We start from the raw sequence: 16,318 nt of genomic DNA, 5'->3' as shown, positions 1-16,318 counted from the left end.
TACTGGCACAACGCTCTTAACCACTAAGCTACCTGCCACCCCAGGCAGCTGTAGTGGTCCACAAACAAAACCAAGAGGTTTCCGGCATAGTCTGCGTGGTCTGCACACAAGGATACATTTAGAAAGATGGTCATGGCAACTGCAAGCAACATGAAGTTCTCATACATCACCCTTGGAATATTCCCTTTTAAACAGACAGCCCAGTATATAAGAGAAATGTACGGAACTCAGTTGCCTTCCAACGGTCAGACTCATTCAGTGATCTGGGTTTTCTGTAGATTTCTGATGGAGTGTGAGGTCAGTCAGCTGTGAAGGTACATTTCTGACAACAGCTGGACCAAACGTGTTTTCAGTGGCCCTTTCTGCCGCCATAGAGTTATCCGTTTCCGTGTAATTCCCAAAAATTCCAGGTGTATGTAGTCAAGAGGAAACGGTGTCACCAAACCAATTGACAATGATCCTAAAGGTGTTGTCCCACTGTAATGCGAGTCATCAGTCAAATCATCAAAAGTGTCGTGGTTGGACCTCAGAGGGGCTATTGTTTCTGGGAAAGTCATATGATTCAGGTAGTAGACTCCCTTTTGATGGCATTTGTCACAGCCATAGTAGCCATTGTGACCATTTCATTTCTGACAAAGGCCCTTGCTGGTGCGTCACAAATAATGGTAGAGATTTGGACTTTAAGATTTCTGTCTCCAAAAAAAAACACCTTCAGTTTCCAGCTGCTGCATTTCCTCAACAAAGTCATGCAAGAAATCAGCCCTAAGATAGGCCAGAATTGAGCGTTTGAGCTCTTGTATAGAGGAAGGCCATCAATATTGATTTGGAGGGACACTGACTCAGACAACCTTGTATGAACAGATGTTGTAAGGTGGGACAGCACACCATGTTTAATGCCAGCGTGGAAATAAGTTCCCCCAGAGACTTCTTTAGTTTCCACCACTGGAAATCTTTTGGTAGGCCTAATTTGGGTATTTTCGTGGATAGAATCTTGAGTAGTTCAGTTAATGATGAATGTGGAATTTGTTTCCTAAGAGCCCAATCCGAAAGTAACTTTCTGATATCATCCTCCTCATCTGTACTTTCATCAATGCTCTCCTCTGTGCTCTCAGTGAAGCTCTCGTTAATCCCACCCTCACTACCACTTAGTGTGCCAACATCAGCTGGCTCAGCCCTACTATGTGACTCCTGCGTTGGAAGAGCCACTTGCATTAAATTGCTTATGCCATTACAATCATGCCTCTCTTCCCTTTCCACAGATCCTGACTTTAGTTTTTGCAAATCTTGTGCAACTCCCCTCTGAATTTTTCTACGTTTACTCCAGTAACTGGACATTTTACCTGGAAACTTTCGGTATATAGACTGGATATCTGCAAAGAAAATCAAATGATACAATCAACGCTGGAATGTTTAACATCACTTTAAGTCAATAACAAAACAATGCAAGATTGGTCACTGGTTATCTAAGAAGGGCAACAACAGGAAAATTACATGTCAATTAATGTAGTTTACACCAATCTCCATGGTATGTTTCTCTGTGTGTGTGTCTAAGGATGGTGGACAATTTTTACTCTGTGCATGCAGATAATACTACACTGAATGTATAGCACCAATACTAGACTGATGTAGTCCTAATTAATGACTAAATATATCATTGAAGTCACATGAGGGCTGAGTATTTCCCAAAAAAATTGCTTTAGTCAGTATATTCACTTTATTGTTGTATACACTTGACAATTGTAAACAAATTAAAATGCATCAGCTGATTTCGTGGACATAATTGTAGCACATCAATTAGTCAAATACTGTATGTAGGTTAGACCTGATGTCACTTGTTTAGTGCATTTTCTCAGAATATGATGTTCCCACAGTTTTGTGGAGCTAAAAAATATATATATTTGACATGAGCTGGCTGATCGCAGAACAGTGTTAAAAATATTTACAGTTAATTCTATTGGTGCGTAAACCGGTGAAATGGCGATTATGATTGGTGCTCATTTTTGTTGACCACATTACCTTTTACTCGGTATTTAAATATGCGTGTCTGAGCGCTACGTTAAAGCGACACGGAAGAGCTATGCTACAATTGTATAAACGTGATGAGCTACAGCTAGCTTTGAGGTAAGTTAGATAAAATAAGGTACATTTGATGAGCGAACATAGCTAGCTAGTTAATTGTAGCAATCATTTTAAGTAACCTAGCTTTAAGGTTGCTCTTTACAATTTAGCAGAGCTAACGTTACAACAAAGCAGTTCCAACGGCCACTCACCCTGCAGCTTGCTAGTAGTTTGTTCTGAAGAACATCTCGCGACCCCGAAGGACGGTTGACTAGCTATTGAAGCTAGATAACTAAGCACATCGCTTTACTATTTTAAAACTTTTAGCTGGTTACTGTTTGTAGCTTGACAATGTTAACTTTCTGGCTCCCTTTATTGTTCTTGTTACCGGACAACTGTAGGGCACTTTTATTGTCCATGTAACGTTAGTTGGCCAAACCTAAAGTTGTCTGCCAACTTAGCGCTAGTCTAACGTTAGCGTCGGTCATCTAACTTGAAGTCCCTAACGTTAACCCTGAAGGCTTATTGACTTATTGACACATGACAGTTCCTAGTGTCCTTGTTAACATTAACCTTAGCCATACTGTTTGTCATGATATAACATATGTCGTAGTAAATATAAACTGTTATAGATTGATCTGAATATATGTTGTGTAAGATGTTGTGCAAGACCTATTAGGGTCAGGAGCTTGTTTTCAATAAATGCTGTTCCTATGCAAGAACAATGGACAGAGGACCATATCTTGTCACCAGGTGGCCAAGGACAACACCCACGCCACAGGCCACAATCACTTGTTGCTTCTCACTAGTTCCCTTGACACACACCAATATTTCATTTGCACGCACACTCATTCTCAGGCCTCACGAGTTCTTTGACACACACAGACATTTCACTGTGGACGCACACTCAAACTCCACTTCCTTCTACTGGTCGGGTGCCAAGGGCAGAGGACTCTGCCGTGCACCAATGGGGCTTCTACTCTGGACAGAGCAGACCCGCCTCCTACGCCTCGGGAACCAATCAAGGGACTAGAAGAAGGACCCCTTCCTTTATGTTACATTGTATAAAATAGTGCCGTAAACTCTGTTTATCCATCCTTCTCAACTGTCTCCATAAGAGGCAATTGATTGGGTCCATGCATGTTAATTAGCAGGATCCCATGCATGTAGCTTGAGCAGTACCAGCTATCTCTGTGTTTAATAAACTGCCTTTTGCTTAAGCAAATTCCTCTCTGTCTAGCGTCGTTGGTTTTGTACTCCCTCTCCTAATTATGTGTTCACCAACACATATCAAACAATTACCATAACTTAACAAACGTACTTTAATTTCTCATAACTTGCATGAATTTTGAGGTAACATCAACTGACCTCGGCGTTCTACTGGGACCACAGAGACACAGATTGGGTTTTTATAGAGACAGATGCGCGAGCAAGGTGATCCAGATGATGAGCTGTTCTCCAGAGGATTCCACAGGACAACGTTTATGTGGTACCACGCAGCAGGTAAGGCGCGCCTTTTTAATGGTGATTCGCAAACAACACAGAAGGTAAGAGGGTTTTTTAATGGTGATTCATAACCTTTTGAGAATTATGGTGTTGTATACAGTTGGTATGAGTACCTTTACCGCTTGATTCCACGAATATAGAAGTGTAAACACTGTACGACTTAATGTGAAATTCATGTAAAGCCTTATAGTCGTTCCGATACATATTTCGAGATTAGTCTTCAATTGCAGACCTGCACCCTAATTTTCAAAAGGTTATGAATCACCATTAAAAGGCGTCCTTTACCTTCTGTGTGGTTTGCGAATCACCATTAAAAGGTGCCCCTTACCTGTTGTGTGGTACCACAAAGGGGAAAATTCATATGTAAAACAATAATTGTGATGAAAGTCTATGGATCTTTAATTGTGGCATTTCTTCAACAGGACTTCTGTCTGGTTCCTGAAAGATGTTGATGACATCACTCACCCTCAAGCGCCACTAGCACATGAGCCCCTCAACATTAGACATGAAACCCTCCTGTCCATCTTCAATACCTTAAGCAACACACACAATGATATCCCTATAGACACATAGGGTGGTTTGTGCCCATATTCAGTTTAAATGCATTCCCCGGTTGGCATGAATCTTCAGTTAGAACATTTTACTGACTCATCTTCTCTGATCAAGTTATTCCACCAACAATTGAGAAATGTATCTTTTTTTTTTTTACTTGTTTATAACGTTTCCTAATGGAAACTGAAAACTAAGGAAGACTTTACAGAACATATTGCCTAGGGGCCTCTTAAGTCTAGAGCCTGCACTGTTTGTAAGTCTAACATCTATGTAAATACATTACATTGCAGTTTTGTGCTAAAGGTAGTATTGTTAAGCTATACCTAATAGAATAGCTTAATTTGTGTATTGTTGTAAAATAAAGATGCATTTCCTGTCACTTTTGTTCTATATTCACTAAAACTCCTTCACAATGCCCAAGATTAGTGAATAGGTTACTTAAAAGTGAAAGTATGCAAGCTATCTACTTGTAAGAACACACAAAGTAGTGGAACTTGCTATTACATTGAAATTGCATTATGCGATTACAAAATGTGGAACTTCATAATGGGCACTTTCCAGGCAAAGCTGAATGGTAAAGTTCAATTCTTGTCAAATCCGTGTGGTTTGTATTAAATATATATATTGTTTTCAGCAATAGTAGCAGTACTTAATCTATGAGAAGGTGTTACAGCAGGTCGCACGCACGGGGTCCGCATATCGACATGGCGACGTTCCTCCACTGAAGGTCAGACTTCCATCTAGCATTGTGGCTTGCCGCTCAAGAAACGCTAGTGGACCGATGTGCGATTGCCGACTATCCGCCAGCCGATGGTCTGCCACCGGAGTTCCGACCGCATCTAAAAAACGCTGGCGGAAACGACAGGTCATTGTTTGCTGCGAGACCCCATAACATTTGTTTCCAATTTTTGATGATACTGTACTTCAAGATAATTGTATTGAAATCAAGTGAAACTAAAACGGCTGGCATTAACCTTTAATCAAACCTCCCATACATCATCATAAATGGCCTCTTATAATACTCAAGATGATTTTTAGACAAATGTGTTGTTACAGATATGTAGACAAATTAGGTTATTTTTGTTGGTACAGCCACATTGATTAGTGGTTTCCTAGTATCTATCAGAGGGGAAGACAATGGACCGGATAATTCAACATATCACTTAATTCTTTAATGTCATACCATTGTAAAACTAAATTTGAATTCATTTGACAAACACACAAACAAAACAAAAGCTGTAAACCCAAACCTTGAACATTCTTGATAGGGAAACCCAAACAACAGTACCATCAAACTGCAGTATGGAGTCAGTCGGTATAGGGGGGCAGCATGTTTCATGTTATTGGTCTTCATGGTGCTCAAGCCTATGTAGAATTCACTATAGAGTAATAAAGATACATTTGAGCTGCATGATATGAGCTGGGTTATACAGTATACGATTTGGTGCTCGTATCAGGATTACATCATTGATCAATCATTGGTCAATAAATAATAATTAAAAAGGTCATCAGGAGGGATTAAGGTGGATAAAACATCAGGTAGGCCACAGCAAGGTGCTCGACCTGACGCCTTATATGATATAGAAAAAGAGAGAAAAACTAACGTACTGTGTCAAACTCATCCTACAACCGCTACATTGGATTTGGGAATGACATGGTTATGCCTACAGTATTAACTGTTGACAGAAATAGGCATGGTAGTGAATGATTCAGGCGGAGGGATTTCATGTCGCATTCTCAAACTCCAGTGTGTTGACTCCAGAGTTGATAACAGACAGAGACACAGAAATACATTTGGTTAAAGGACCGAAGAGAGAAATTCAGAAAACAGGGAGCATTGGAATAAGTAAAGGGAACAGAGAATTTAGAATAACATGTAATATAGGTAGAGCCAGGAACTTTTCAAGTCCTGACCATATGACCTGAGCAGAAGAAACTCTGGGTTTCCACTAGATAACACAACCACAAAGTCAGAATCTACATTTACATTTACGTCATTTAGAAGACGCTCTTATCCAGAGCGACTTACAGTTAGTGCATACATATATATTTTTTTATACTGGCCCCCCATGGGAATTGAACCCACAACCCTGGCGTTGCAAACGCCATGCTCTACCAACTGAGCTACCTCCCTGCCGGCCATTCCCTCCCCTACCCTAGACGACACTGGGCCAATTGTGTGCCGCCCCATTGGTCTCCCGGTTGTGGCCGGCTACGACAGAGCCTGGATTCGAACCAGGATCTCTAGTGGCACAGCTAGCACTGCGATGCAGTGCCTTAGACCACTGCGCCACTCGGGAGACATGGTTCGAATCCAGGCTCTGTCGTAGCCGGCCGCAACCGGGAGACCAATGGGGCGGCACACAATTGGCCCAGTGTCGTCTAGGGTAGGGGAGGGAATGGCCGGCAGGGAGGTAGCTCAGTTGGTAGAGCCACAAAGTCAGCCACAATGTCAAAATTGGCTGAAAAAAATAAGCTTTTTGGTCTTAATTTAAGGTTAAGCATAAGGTTAGCAGTGTGGTTAGGTTTAGATTTAAAATCAGATTTTAAGAAGATAAATTGTAGAAATGGGCGGGGTTTAGCCATAATTATGACATTGTAGCTGTGTTAACTCGTGATGACCGAAACTCTGGGCCATTGGTTATAAGGAATGGATGGGAGCATGAGGAGACGTACTAGCAGTAGACAGTAGTAGCCCACATTTGAGGGAAGCACACACAAACCGTTTTGCCTGCCATTCTCGCTCACAAAAGGAATTCAAAGGATAGCAACGAGATTGGAAAAGGAACCAGAAATAGCACAACAGAAAGACCAATTCCAGGCTTTAGCTTACTACAAAAGCTGTAGACACGTTTAGACGGATAGCCTCTTATCTCCACCCATTTGACTGTGCAAACAACTTCATTAAATAGGCTTTTGTGTGTCGTGTCACATTCTGTGGTAGCTAGTTCAGTTAGACAGCAGAGCCCACAGTTTGTGTGGATAAATCCTGAAATGCATTTACACTGGGAATGTACCATAGCCACTCCCTTCCTTATATTTTCTGTATTTATTCCCCACCATCTGTAGTAGTATTGGTGCAGAGGCCAGAGAGCGGCGAGCCGAGCCTCTATGTCCGCACCTGGAATTTGCCGGCCTTGGTCATGTACTTGATGCCTTTGAACGGTTTGTATTTCTCCCCGTACATATCCAACCGATTCACCTTCAGTCCTGGAGAAGAACAAGGAAATTAAAGGAGAAAAGGTGTCACATTGCTATTTAAAATGTATTCTACAGAAAGTCATATAAACCATTGGATTTGGACAATTCAAGGGAAGTAGCCTACATCCCTTTTGGAAACAGATGCAAACCTCTGTGGGGGATCAGATAAAACAAATAGAAATGGAGTATCTTGTCTCCATCTAGTGGTAAAAGGTGTCACTGTGAATAAGCTGTGTGGATGTAATGTAGTGTCTGCTGACCATGCTGTGTAATACGGAGTTAGTAGATAGAATATTAATATATGATCTAGGGTTAGATATTTATTTATTCCCTAAATTGATACTAGTTCAACGGCTAAGGAGCAACTGCTACTCTAGAGTGTAATAACCAATTCTGATAAGGTGTGTGTGTGTGTGTGTGTGTTTGTCTTACCTGAGAGGGCCGACTGTTGGATCTTGAACTGGATGTTGATGGTGGGGTTCTCGTCTGGCTTGGAGGCCCCTGCCTGCAGGCTCATAGAGCCCTTTAGACTAGGCAGCTTCTGAGGGTTGATTTTACCCACGTCCCATGACAAGAGCTGCATAGGGACAACACAGTAGCCTCCCACTGTTATTACCACACACAGGAAGAAGGGTATTGTTTTGAACGCAAACAGGTGGGTGGGAGGCGGAATTAACCATCCCTTGAAACGTAAGATTATATACCCTTTTGTATGTTTACAGCATTCACCAAACTGGTCGGATAAGTCCCTGTCTGCATACACACACAGTCGCACGCACACACAGTCGCACATACACACAGTCGCACATACACACACACACAGTCGCACGCACAGATGGACAGACTGTCACTCCGTCTCTCACACTCACACTCCCTTTCCAACCACCTTACCTTAGTGACAGGGTCGAAGGTGTATGTCCCCTGGGAGGGGTTGAGGTTGGTGTTGAGGACTCCTCTGGGTAGCTGGCTGCTGATCAGAACAGCCTCTAACCCCTTCCCCATGGTCTGCTTGGGGCCCAGGGTCAGCTCAAAGCGGCCCTGAGAACTACCCTCCCTAAACGTGATGTTGTGCTTGACGTACACTGGGATGGCCACCAGACTGAGGGGCAGACACAGAGTGTCAGAATAACACAGGTAGGACGGACACAGAGACAGAAACAGCACAGAGCACACTGAACACAAAGTGTGCAAGTAAGTAAGTGAATAATCCTGAAAGTGAATCATTTTCTGCACAGATGTCAGTTTGTTACATTGTTATTACAACTTTCAAACGTGAAACTTCAAACAAAAAATTTTGATAATGTAAACGTCAGGACCATTACCATAGTGGCATTGCTGCAAAATATTGTTTCTGGGTTTTCCCAAGCCAAACCACAAGGGAATAATGATCCAATCTATACCAATAAATGTACAGTACTGACACTATACTATTGTACTTACATCTAATGCTTTGCCAAATGGATGTTTTGTGAATAAAAACATCCATTTAATTATGAATGTAACGTTAAACCAAACACAGGTCTTCATCTAGCTAACGTTTTACAACAACTCTAGTTTTAGTTCGAGCCTAAACTACAATGTAAATTTACTTTGAAATACCTTGTTGACCTTTAATGGGTGGAGACTGAATTAAGACAATGACAAGAAAAAGCAAACATTCAGATACTGTGTGTGTGTGTGTGTTTGAGTTATGCCTTGAGCACATAACATGATGTTTAGCCTCTCTTTGCAGAGGTAAAGAGAGCGCAGTACTGACTTCTGGCAGCTGACGTGGTAGGAGAGCAGCCGGAAGTTTCCGTCTGGAGGGATGAAGGAGAGGATCCTCTCAGCTTCCCAGCGCTTGAACCTCACACACGGGTGGAAGCTCACATCATCCAGCAGACGAGGGTTCTGTGACAGGATCAGACAGGTGTATCAAGACAGAGAGAAAGAGAGGGGAAGAGACAGAAACAGACAGGACAATGTTGACACAGTTATTCAGTACAACAGTTAAAAATCTGGTATCAAGACAGAAGAGAAAGAGGGAGAGAGAGAGAAAGAAAGAGTGAGAGAAATGGACAGGAAGTCTACAGTTATACAACACAGTTCAAAAATATTAAAAATATTAATTATTTCATATGGAGAGGCAGAGAGGGAACGGTTATTTGCACAGGACAAGAGTAGATAAACTATTGGCTAGAGCACAGGTGGGCAAACTACGAATCTGGCCCGCGAGCCCATTCAATGTGTTAAAAAAACACTCCAGGCTACTCTTGAACATCTAAAATGAGATAGAAAGTATGTTGAAATTATAATGGACATATATTTTCAAATAACTGCCCTTTTTCTGGCCATTAAATTGCTTTTGACAAAACAAGTAGGTCTGGAAGAAAGAAAAAAAAATCGTCCATCCGCTGAATTTTGAAATCCCGGTATGGCCCTCGAGCCTAAATTATCGCCCACCCCTGGGCTAGAGAGAGAGAGAAAGAGAGGACTCACCATGAAAGAGAGAGTGAGGTCAGGCATGCCTGTCAGTTTCACACAGGCATCAATCACCCCCTGGATCTCTGCTGTGATAGTGGAGCCTAAGAGTGTGTTAGAGATATATAGAGAGATATAAATATACATATAGAGAGATATAAATATATACACTACCGGTCAAAAGTTTTAGAGCACCTACTCATTCAAGGGTTTTTCTTTATTTTGACTATTTTCTACATTGTAGAATAATAGTGAAGACATAAAAACTATGAAATAACACATATGGAATTATGTAGTAAGCAAAAAAGTGTTAAACAAATCAAAATATATTTTATATTTGAGATTCTTCAAATAACCACCCTTTGCCTTGATGACAGCTTTGCACACTCTTGGCAATCTCTCAACCAGCTTCATGAGATAGTCACCTGGAATGAATTTCAAGTTAATTTGTGGAATTTCTTTCCTTCTTAATGCGTTTCAGCCAATCAGTTGTGTTGTGACAAGGTAGGGGGGGTATAGTATAGTGCAGTCACAAAAACCATCAAGCGCTATGATAAAACTGGCTCTCATGAGGACCGCGACAGGAATGGAAGACCCAGAGTTAACTCTGCTGCAGAGGATAAGTTCATTAGAGTTACCAGCCTCAGAAATTGCAGCCCAAATAAATGCTTCACATAGTTCAAGTAACAGACATATCTCAACATCAACTGTTCAGAGGAGACTGTGTGAATCAGGCCTTCATTGTCGAATTGCTGCAAAGAAACCACTACTAAAGGACACCAATAAGAAGAAGAGACTTGCTTGGGCCAAAAAACACGAGCAATTTACATTAGACCCGTGAAAATGTGTCCTTTGGTCTGGAGTCCAAATTTCAGATTTTTGGTTCCAACTGTTGTGTCTTTGTGAGACGCGGTGTGGGTGAACGGATGATCTCCGCATGTGTATTTCCCACCATAAAGCATGGAGGAGGAGGTGGCTCTGTCGTAGCCGGCTGCGACCGGGAGACCCATGGGGCGGTGCACAATTGGCCCAGCGTCGTCCAGGGTAGGGGAGGGAATGGCCGGCAGGGATGTAGCTCAGTTGGTAGAGCATGTCGTTTGCAACGCCAGGGTTGTGGGTTCGATTCCCACGAGGGGCCAGTATGAAAAAAAAAAAAATAATGTATGCACTCACTAACTGTAAGTCGCTCTGGATAAGAGCGTCTGCTAAATGACTAAAATGTAAATGTAAATGTGTTATGGTATGGGGGTGCTTTGCTGGTGACAGTCTGATTTATTTAGAATTCAAGGCATACTTAACCAGCATGGCTACCACAGCATTCTGCAGCGATACGCCATCCCATCTGGTTTGGGCTTAGTGGGACTATCATTTGTTTTTCAACAGGACAATGACCCAACACACCTCCAAGGCTGTGTAAGGGCTATTTTACCAAGAAGAAGAGTGATGGAGTGCTGCATCACATGACCTCGCCACCACAATCCCCCGACCTCAACCAAAGTGAGATGGTTTGGGATGAGTCGGAAGGCAGAGTGAAGGAAAAGCAGCCAACAAGTGCTTAGCATATGTGGGAAAAGCATTCCAGGTGAAGGTGCTTTATAGAATGCCAAGAGTGTGCAAAGCTGTCATCAAGGCAAAGGGTGGCTATTTGAAGAATCTCAAATATAAAATATATTTTGATTTGTTTAACATTTTTTTGGTTACTACATGATTCCATATGTGTTATTTCATAGTTTTTATGTCTTCACTATTATTCTACAATGTAGAAAATGAATGAGTAGGTGTTCTAAAACCTTTGACCAGTAGTGTAAATATATAAATATAGAGAGAAAGAGTCAATCAGAATGTCAAGTTCTGTGTTTCTGTTGCTTTTAATGGGTCAGGACAGTTTTACCTGACAGCATGATGGGGCAGTGGGCCAACTATACCTGATTTATCAATGATGGCATCAATCTCCTCCACTACATCAAAGTAGGCCTCGTTGTTGGTGTACTTGACTCCAGTGCGTCGCCATGGCACTACAGACAACTGCCCAGTAGGGAGCTGCTCCCCTACATTGGTGCTGCCTACAGACAACAGAACAGTCAAATATGACACAAACATTATGTACACATTCAGATAGTTGTGTACAGTGACATGGGTCTAAATGCAACGTTTAAAAACATATAGTATCATAGCCAATGCTGCCAATAATGTGTAAATAATTATGATGAATAATTAAGAAATAATGTAAATAATGATGAACACACGTCATGACTAAGGGCCTGTTTTTCCTGGTCAGGTTATGTGGTATAATACTAGGAGGTTGAGGTTTTTAATAGTCAGGAAAAAAGTGATGACATAGTGACCGTGTAGAGGCAGACATGGTAATCTTCAGGTACCTGTGATGGTGTTGACCACTGTGCGCAGGATGGTGGGTGGCTTGATGAGCTCTTTGAGGATGTTGGACTCTGTGGCCAGGGGGAAGCCATTGTCCAGCATCTCCTCTAGCAGCTCATATACTACCACCACATTGTCCTTGATCGCTGCCTCCGTGCACACCCCAAAATAGTCCTGACAACAGGGCGGGATCAGTATATTTTGATCAATGACTTACGACATCCTTTAAAAAGTAAAAACATTTGGTAACTTAACAATAAGACATTCAGTAACTCAGAGAGAGTTAGCAGTTGTAAGACTTTAGACCGCTGGACAGATCACATTGCAAGGTAGACCTAGGTGAAGAAGAGCCTGAACAAGTACAAATGAAAGTGAATGGATGAAAAGTGAGTATACCAAGTCCAAGTACAAACCTGGAATGTATCAACTACCCTGTGTAGGAACTCGATGACAAAGAGCGGCGGCACCTCGCTCTGGATGACTGCCACAAAGTAGATGCGGTGCCTGAGCACGCTGATGAGGTAGTGGTGGGGGGTCGGGATGACGGGGGGCACGTTCTCCGGCTCACTGGCGCGCTCTTGCGCCTCGAAGAAGTAGTCGCACACGGAGCGGCTCACAACGCTCTTCCAGTGTTTCTCAAGGAAAATATCCCCCGAGGAGTTCACGAGGAACAGGCTGTGGATCATTTTGGCTGGAGGCTGAGACAGGAAAATAAGAAGAATTTAGCGACTCTGAAATTGTTTTAGCTATACCATCCCATGCAGTTGGAACAAAATAGACAGTTGGAATAAAATTGAGTCTGAGTTACACAGTTACGCAAAAAAAATATAGACATACATCTATGAGCAGTGACAATGTTTCATGTAAGGTGACACTATTTCATTAAATATTCGGCCTGCTATCAAGTTCCGCAGTGGGCGGCCGTGCTACCCGTAGGTTCCCTGTACGCACACGAAGATATTTTACTTGAAGACAGGCCTGCATCTGTATCCCTACAACATCCGTGCATCAGACCCCCCTCCTCCCCCCACACGGTTGTCTTGTGACAGCAGGCGATCCCCGTCATACAGCGATGATGAATACAGAGAACGGAATTATTCATCCATTGCTCTGAATATTTTACTGCTATTCCGTCTTTTTAGAAAGTGTAATTACTTACCGAAGACAATCTATTGATGTTTTTGTCTCGCCTTTTCTCAATGAAAGATTAGAAAAGGCCGTCGCTTCTTCTCCGTTAGCTGGAACGGAATGAGGAGGAAGCAAACTTCAGAGAGGACCAATCGGAGACGAGAAAAAGCAAGAATGCCCTCCTCTCCCAAATAGTGATTGGTCCATAGAGCGGATGTTTGGGAACGTCAGACTCGGAACTAGATTGTAATTGGACAGTGTACAGGTGAACGCCAGATGAACATGCACCTTGATTGGCTCACCAACACGGTCGTGTCTGACATTTTGTGTCAAGACATCGTCCACGGATCGTATCAGATTTCATCTTGTGGATACATTTTGTGCATACAAAATAGATACATTATATTCATTTGAAATATAATATAAATTAATTTACCTGGTTAAATTGAAACCACCAGTGTATCAGATCTATTAGCCATAGCATAGCCCTGAGAGGGATACATATTTTAGTATTTTAAAATAGTGAAGGCTACTTGAATATATATTACACATAATAGGCCAATAATGTGACAGTTACATATGTGCAATAGAGACAAATAGGCAGTGGTGGAAAAAGTACCCAATTGTCATTATTGAGAAAATGACTCAATAAGAGTGAAATTCACCCAGCAAAATACTACTTGCGTAAAAGTCTAAAAGTATTTGATTTTAAATATACTTAAGTATCAAAAGTAAAAGTATAAATCATTTCACATTCTTTATATTAAGCAAACCAGATGGCACGATTTTCTTTCTTTCTTTCTTTACAGATAGCCGGGGCACACTCCAACACTCAGACTTCTTTACAAATGAAGCATTTTGTGTTTAGTGAGTCAGCCAGATCAGAGGCAGTAGTGATGACCAGGGATGTTCTCTTGAGATGTGCATTAATTGGACAATTTTCCTGTCATGCTAAGCATTCGAAATGTAACAAGTACTTTTGGGTGTCAAGGAAAATGTATGGAGTAAAAAGTACATTATTTTCTTTAGGAATGTAGTGGAGTAAATGTAAAATTTGTCAAAAATATAAATAGTAAAGTACAGATACCCAAAACAACTACTTAAGTAGTCTTTTAAAGTATTTTTACTTAAGTACTTTACACCACCGTAAATAGGCCAACTGTTAAATCAGTATATCATCTGTCAGTTTGATAGTTCCATATGTGAGTCTGTAAATGATACATAGGATAATAGAATCGCTCCCTCTGGCTTATATTGAAGATGTAGCAGGTGTCTTGACAAGTAGAAAGCTGTTTATGGGAGTGACTGGACATTTTCTTCATAGGGTTCCCTTGAATGGAAGCTGAATACTTATTTGCAATCAGTCTGACATTTTGCAGTCTCTTATCCACTCTTCTGTGCACTGGATCGTACAGTGCCTTCGGAAAGTATTCAGCCCCCTTGACTTTTTCCACATTTAGTTACACCCCCCCCCCCCCCCTTTCATTATAGACACAATACCCCATAACGACAAAGCAAAAACTGATTTTTTGATTGTTTAGCAAAAACTTTAAAAAATAACTGAAATATCACATTTATGTAAGTATTCAGACCCTTTACGCAGTACTTTGTTGAAACACCTTTGGCAGCGATTACAGCCTCAAGTCTTCTTGGGTATGACGCTATAAGCTTGGCACACCTGTATTTGTGGAGTTTCTCCTATTCTTCTCTGCAGATCCTCTCAAGCTGTCAGGTTAGATGGGGAGCATCGCTGCACAGCTATTTTCAGGTCTCTCCAGAGATGTTCGATCTGTTACAGGCTCTGGCTGGGCCACTCAAGGACATTCAGAGACTTGTCCCGAAGCCATACCTGCATTGTCTTTGCTGTGTGCTTAGGGTCATTGTCCTGTTGGAAGGTGAACCGTCACCCCAGTCTGAGGTCCTGAGCGCTCTGGAGCAGGTTATCATCAAGGATCTCTGTACTTTGCACTGTTCATTTTTCCCTTGATCCTGACTAGTCTCCCAGTCACTGCCGCTCAAAAACATCCCCACAGCATGATGCTGCCACCACCATGCTTCACCGTAGGGATGGTTCCAGGTTTCCTCCAGACGTGACGCTTGGCATTCAAGCCAAATAGTTCAATCTTGTTTCTCATGTTCTGAGAGTCCTTTAGGTGCCTTTTGGCAAACTCCAAGCGGGCTGTCATGTGCCTTTTACTGAGGAGTGGCTTCTGTCAGGCGACTCTGCCATAAAGGCCTGATTGGTTGAGTGCTGCAGAGATGGTTGTCCTTCTGGAAGGTTCCCCCATCTCCACAGAATAACTCGGGAGCTCTGTCAGTTACTATCGGGTTCTTGGTCACCTCCCTGACCAAGGCCCTTCTCCCCCGATTGCTCAGTTTGGCCGGGTGGCCAGCTCAGAAGAGTCTTGTTGGTTCCAAACTTCTTCCATTTAAGAATGATAGAGGCCACTGTGTTCTTGAGGACCTTCAATGCTGCAGAAATGTTTTGGTACCCTTCACCAATCGTGTCTCGGAGCTCTACGGAAAATTCCTTCGACCTCATGGCTTGGTTTTTGCTCTGACATGCACTGTCAACTGTGGGACCTTATATAGACAGGTGTGTGCCTTTCCAAATAATGTCCAATCAATTGAATTTACCAAAGGTGGGCTCCAATCAAGTAGAAACATCAAGGATGATCAATGGAAACAGGATGCACCTGAGCTCAATTTCAAGTCTCATAGCAAAGGGTCTGAGTACTTATGTAAATAAGTTGTGTTTTTCTATGTTTAATATATTTGCTAAAATTTCTAAAAAACATTTTTCACTTTGTCAATATGGTGTATTGTGTGTAGATTGATGAGGAAAAAATTTAATTTAATCAATTTTAGAATAAGGCTGCAACGTAACAAAATATGGAAAAAGGGGTCTGAATATTTTCCGAATGCACTGTGAGCCCGCTTCGCATAGCAATCTTTACAGGCTTTTTATCTGCAAAGAAGCACAAATAATGTAAGCATAATGAGTTTCTAAATAAAGTGCGAAAATATTATCACTGCA

General features: G+C 41.9%; 1 protein-coding gene across 2 annotated transcripts; it reads right to left on the bottom strand.

The window, feature by feature from the left end:
* Positions 1 to 5,266: 5,266 nt before the first annotated feature.
* LOC311144902 (AP-3 complex subunit mu-2-like) lies at positions 5,267 to 13,408 on the bottom strand. 2 transcript variants are annotated; one of them, XM_084181076.1, is made up of 10 exons: positions 13,313 to 13,408; positions 12,567 to 12,851; positions 12,156 to 12,327; positions 11,703 to 11,840; positions 9,796 to 9,881; positions 9,074 to 9,207; positions 8,209 to 8,416; positions 7,750 to 7,894; positions 6,553 to 7,326; positions 5,267 to 6,244 (listed from the first exon to the last, which is right to left on the bottom strand). In XM_084181076.1, exons 2-9 carry the CDS (start codon positions 12,837 to 12,839, stop codon positions 7,226 to 7,228), a joined length of 1,257 nt encoding a protein of 418 aa, XP_084037202.1. In that variant the 5' UTR covers positions 12,840 to 12,851; positions 13,313 to 13,408; the 3' UTR covers positions 5,267 to 6,244; positions 6,553 to 7,225. The 2 variants fall into 2 exon arrangements, with proteins under 2 accessions (XP_084037202.1, XP_084037203.1); XM_084181077.1 differs by lacking the exon at positions 6,553 to 7,326 and having other exon boundaries at positions 5,267 to 6,248; positions 7,817 to 7,894; positions 13,313 to 13,400.
* Positions 13,409 to 16,318: the final 2,910 nt, after the last annotated feature.

This window comes from Coregonus lavaretus (genome assembly GCF_964263955.1).
Source record: "Coregonus lavaretus genome assembly, chromosome: 17".
In the NCBI taxonomy this organism is placed as follows: Eukaryota; Metazoa; Chordata; class Actinopteri; order Salmoniformes; family Salmonidae; genus Coregonus; species Coregonus lavaretus.
Note: the sequence above shows the minus strand (reverse complement) of the source record. Positions and strands in the feature narration are given on the sequence as shown.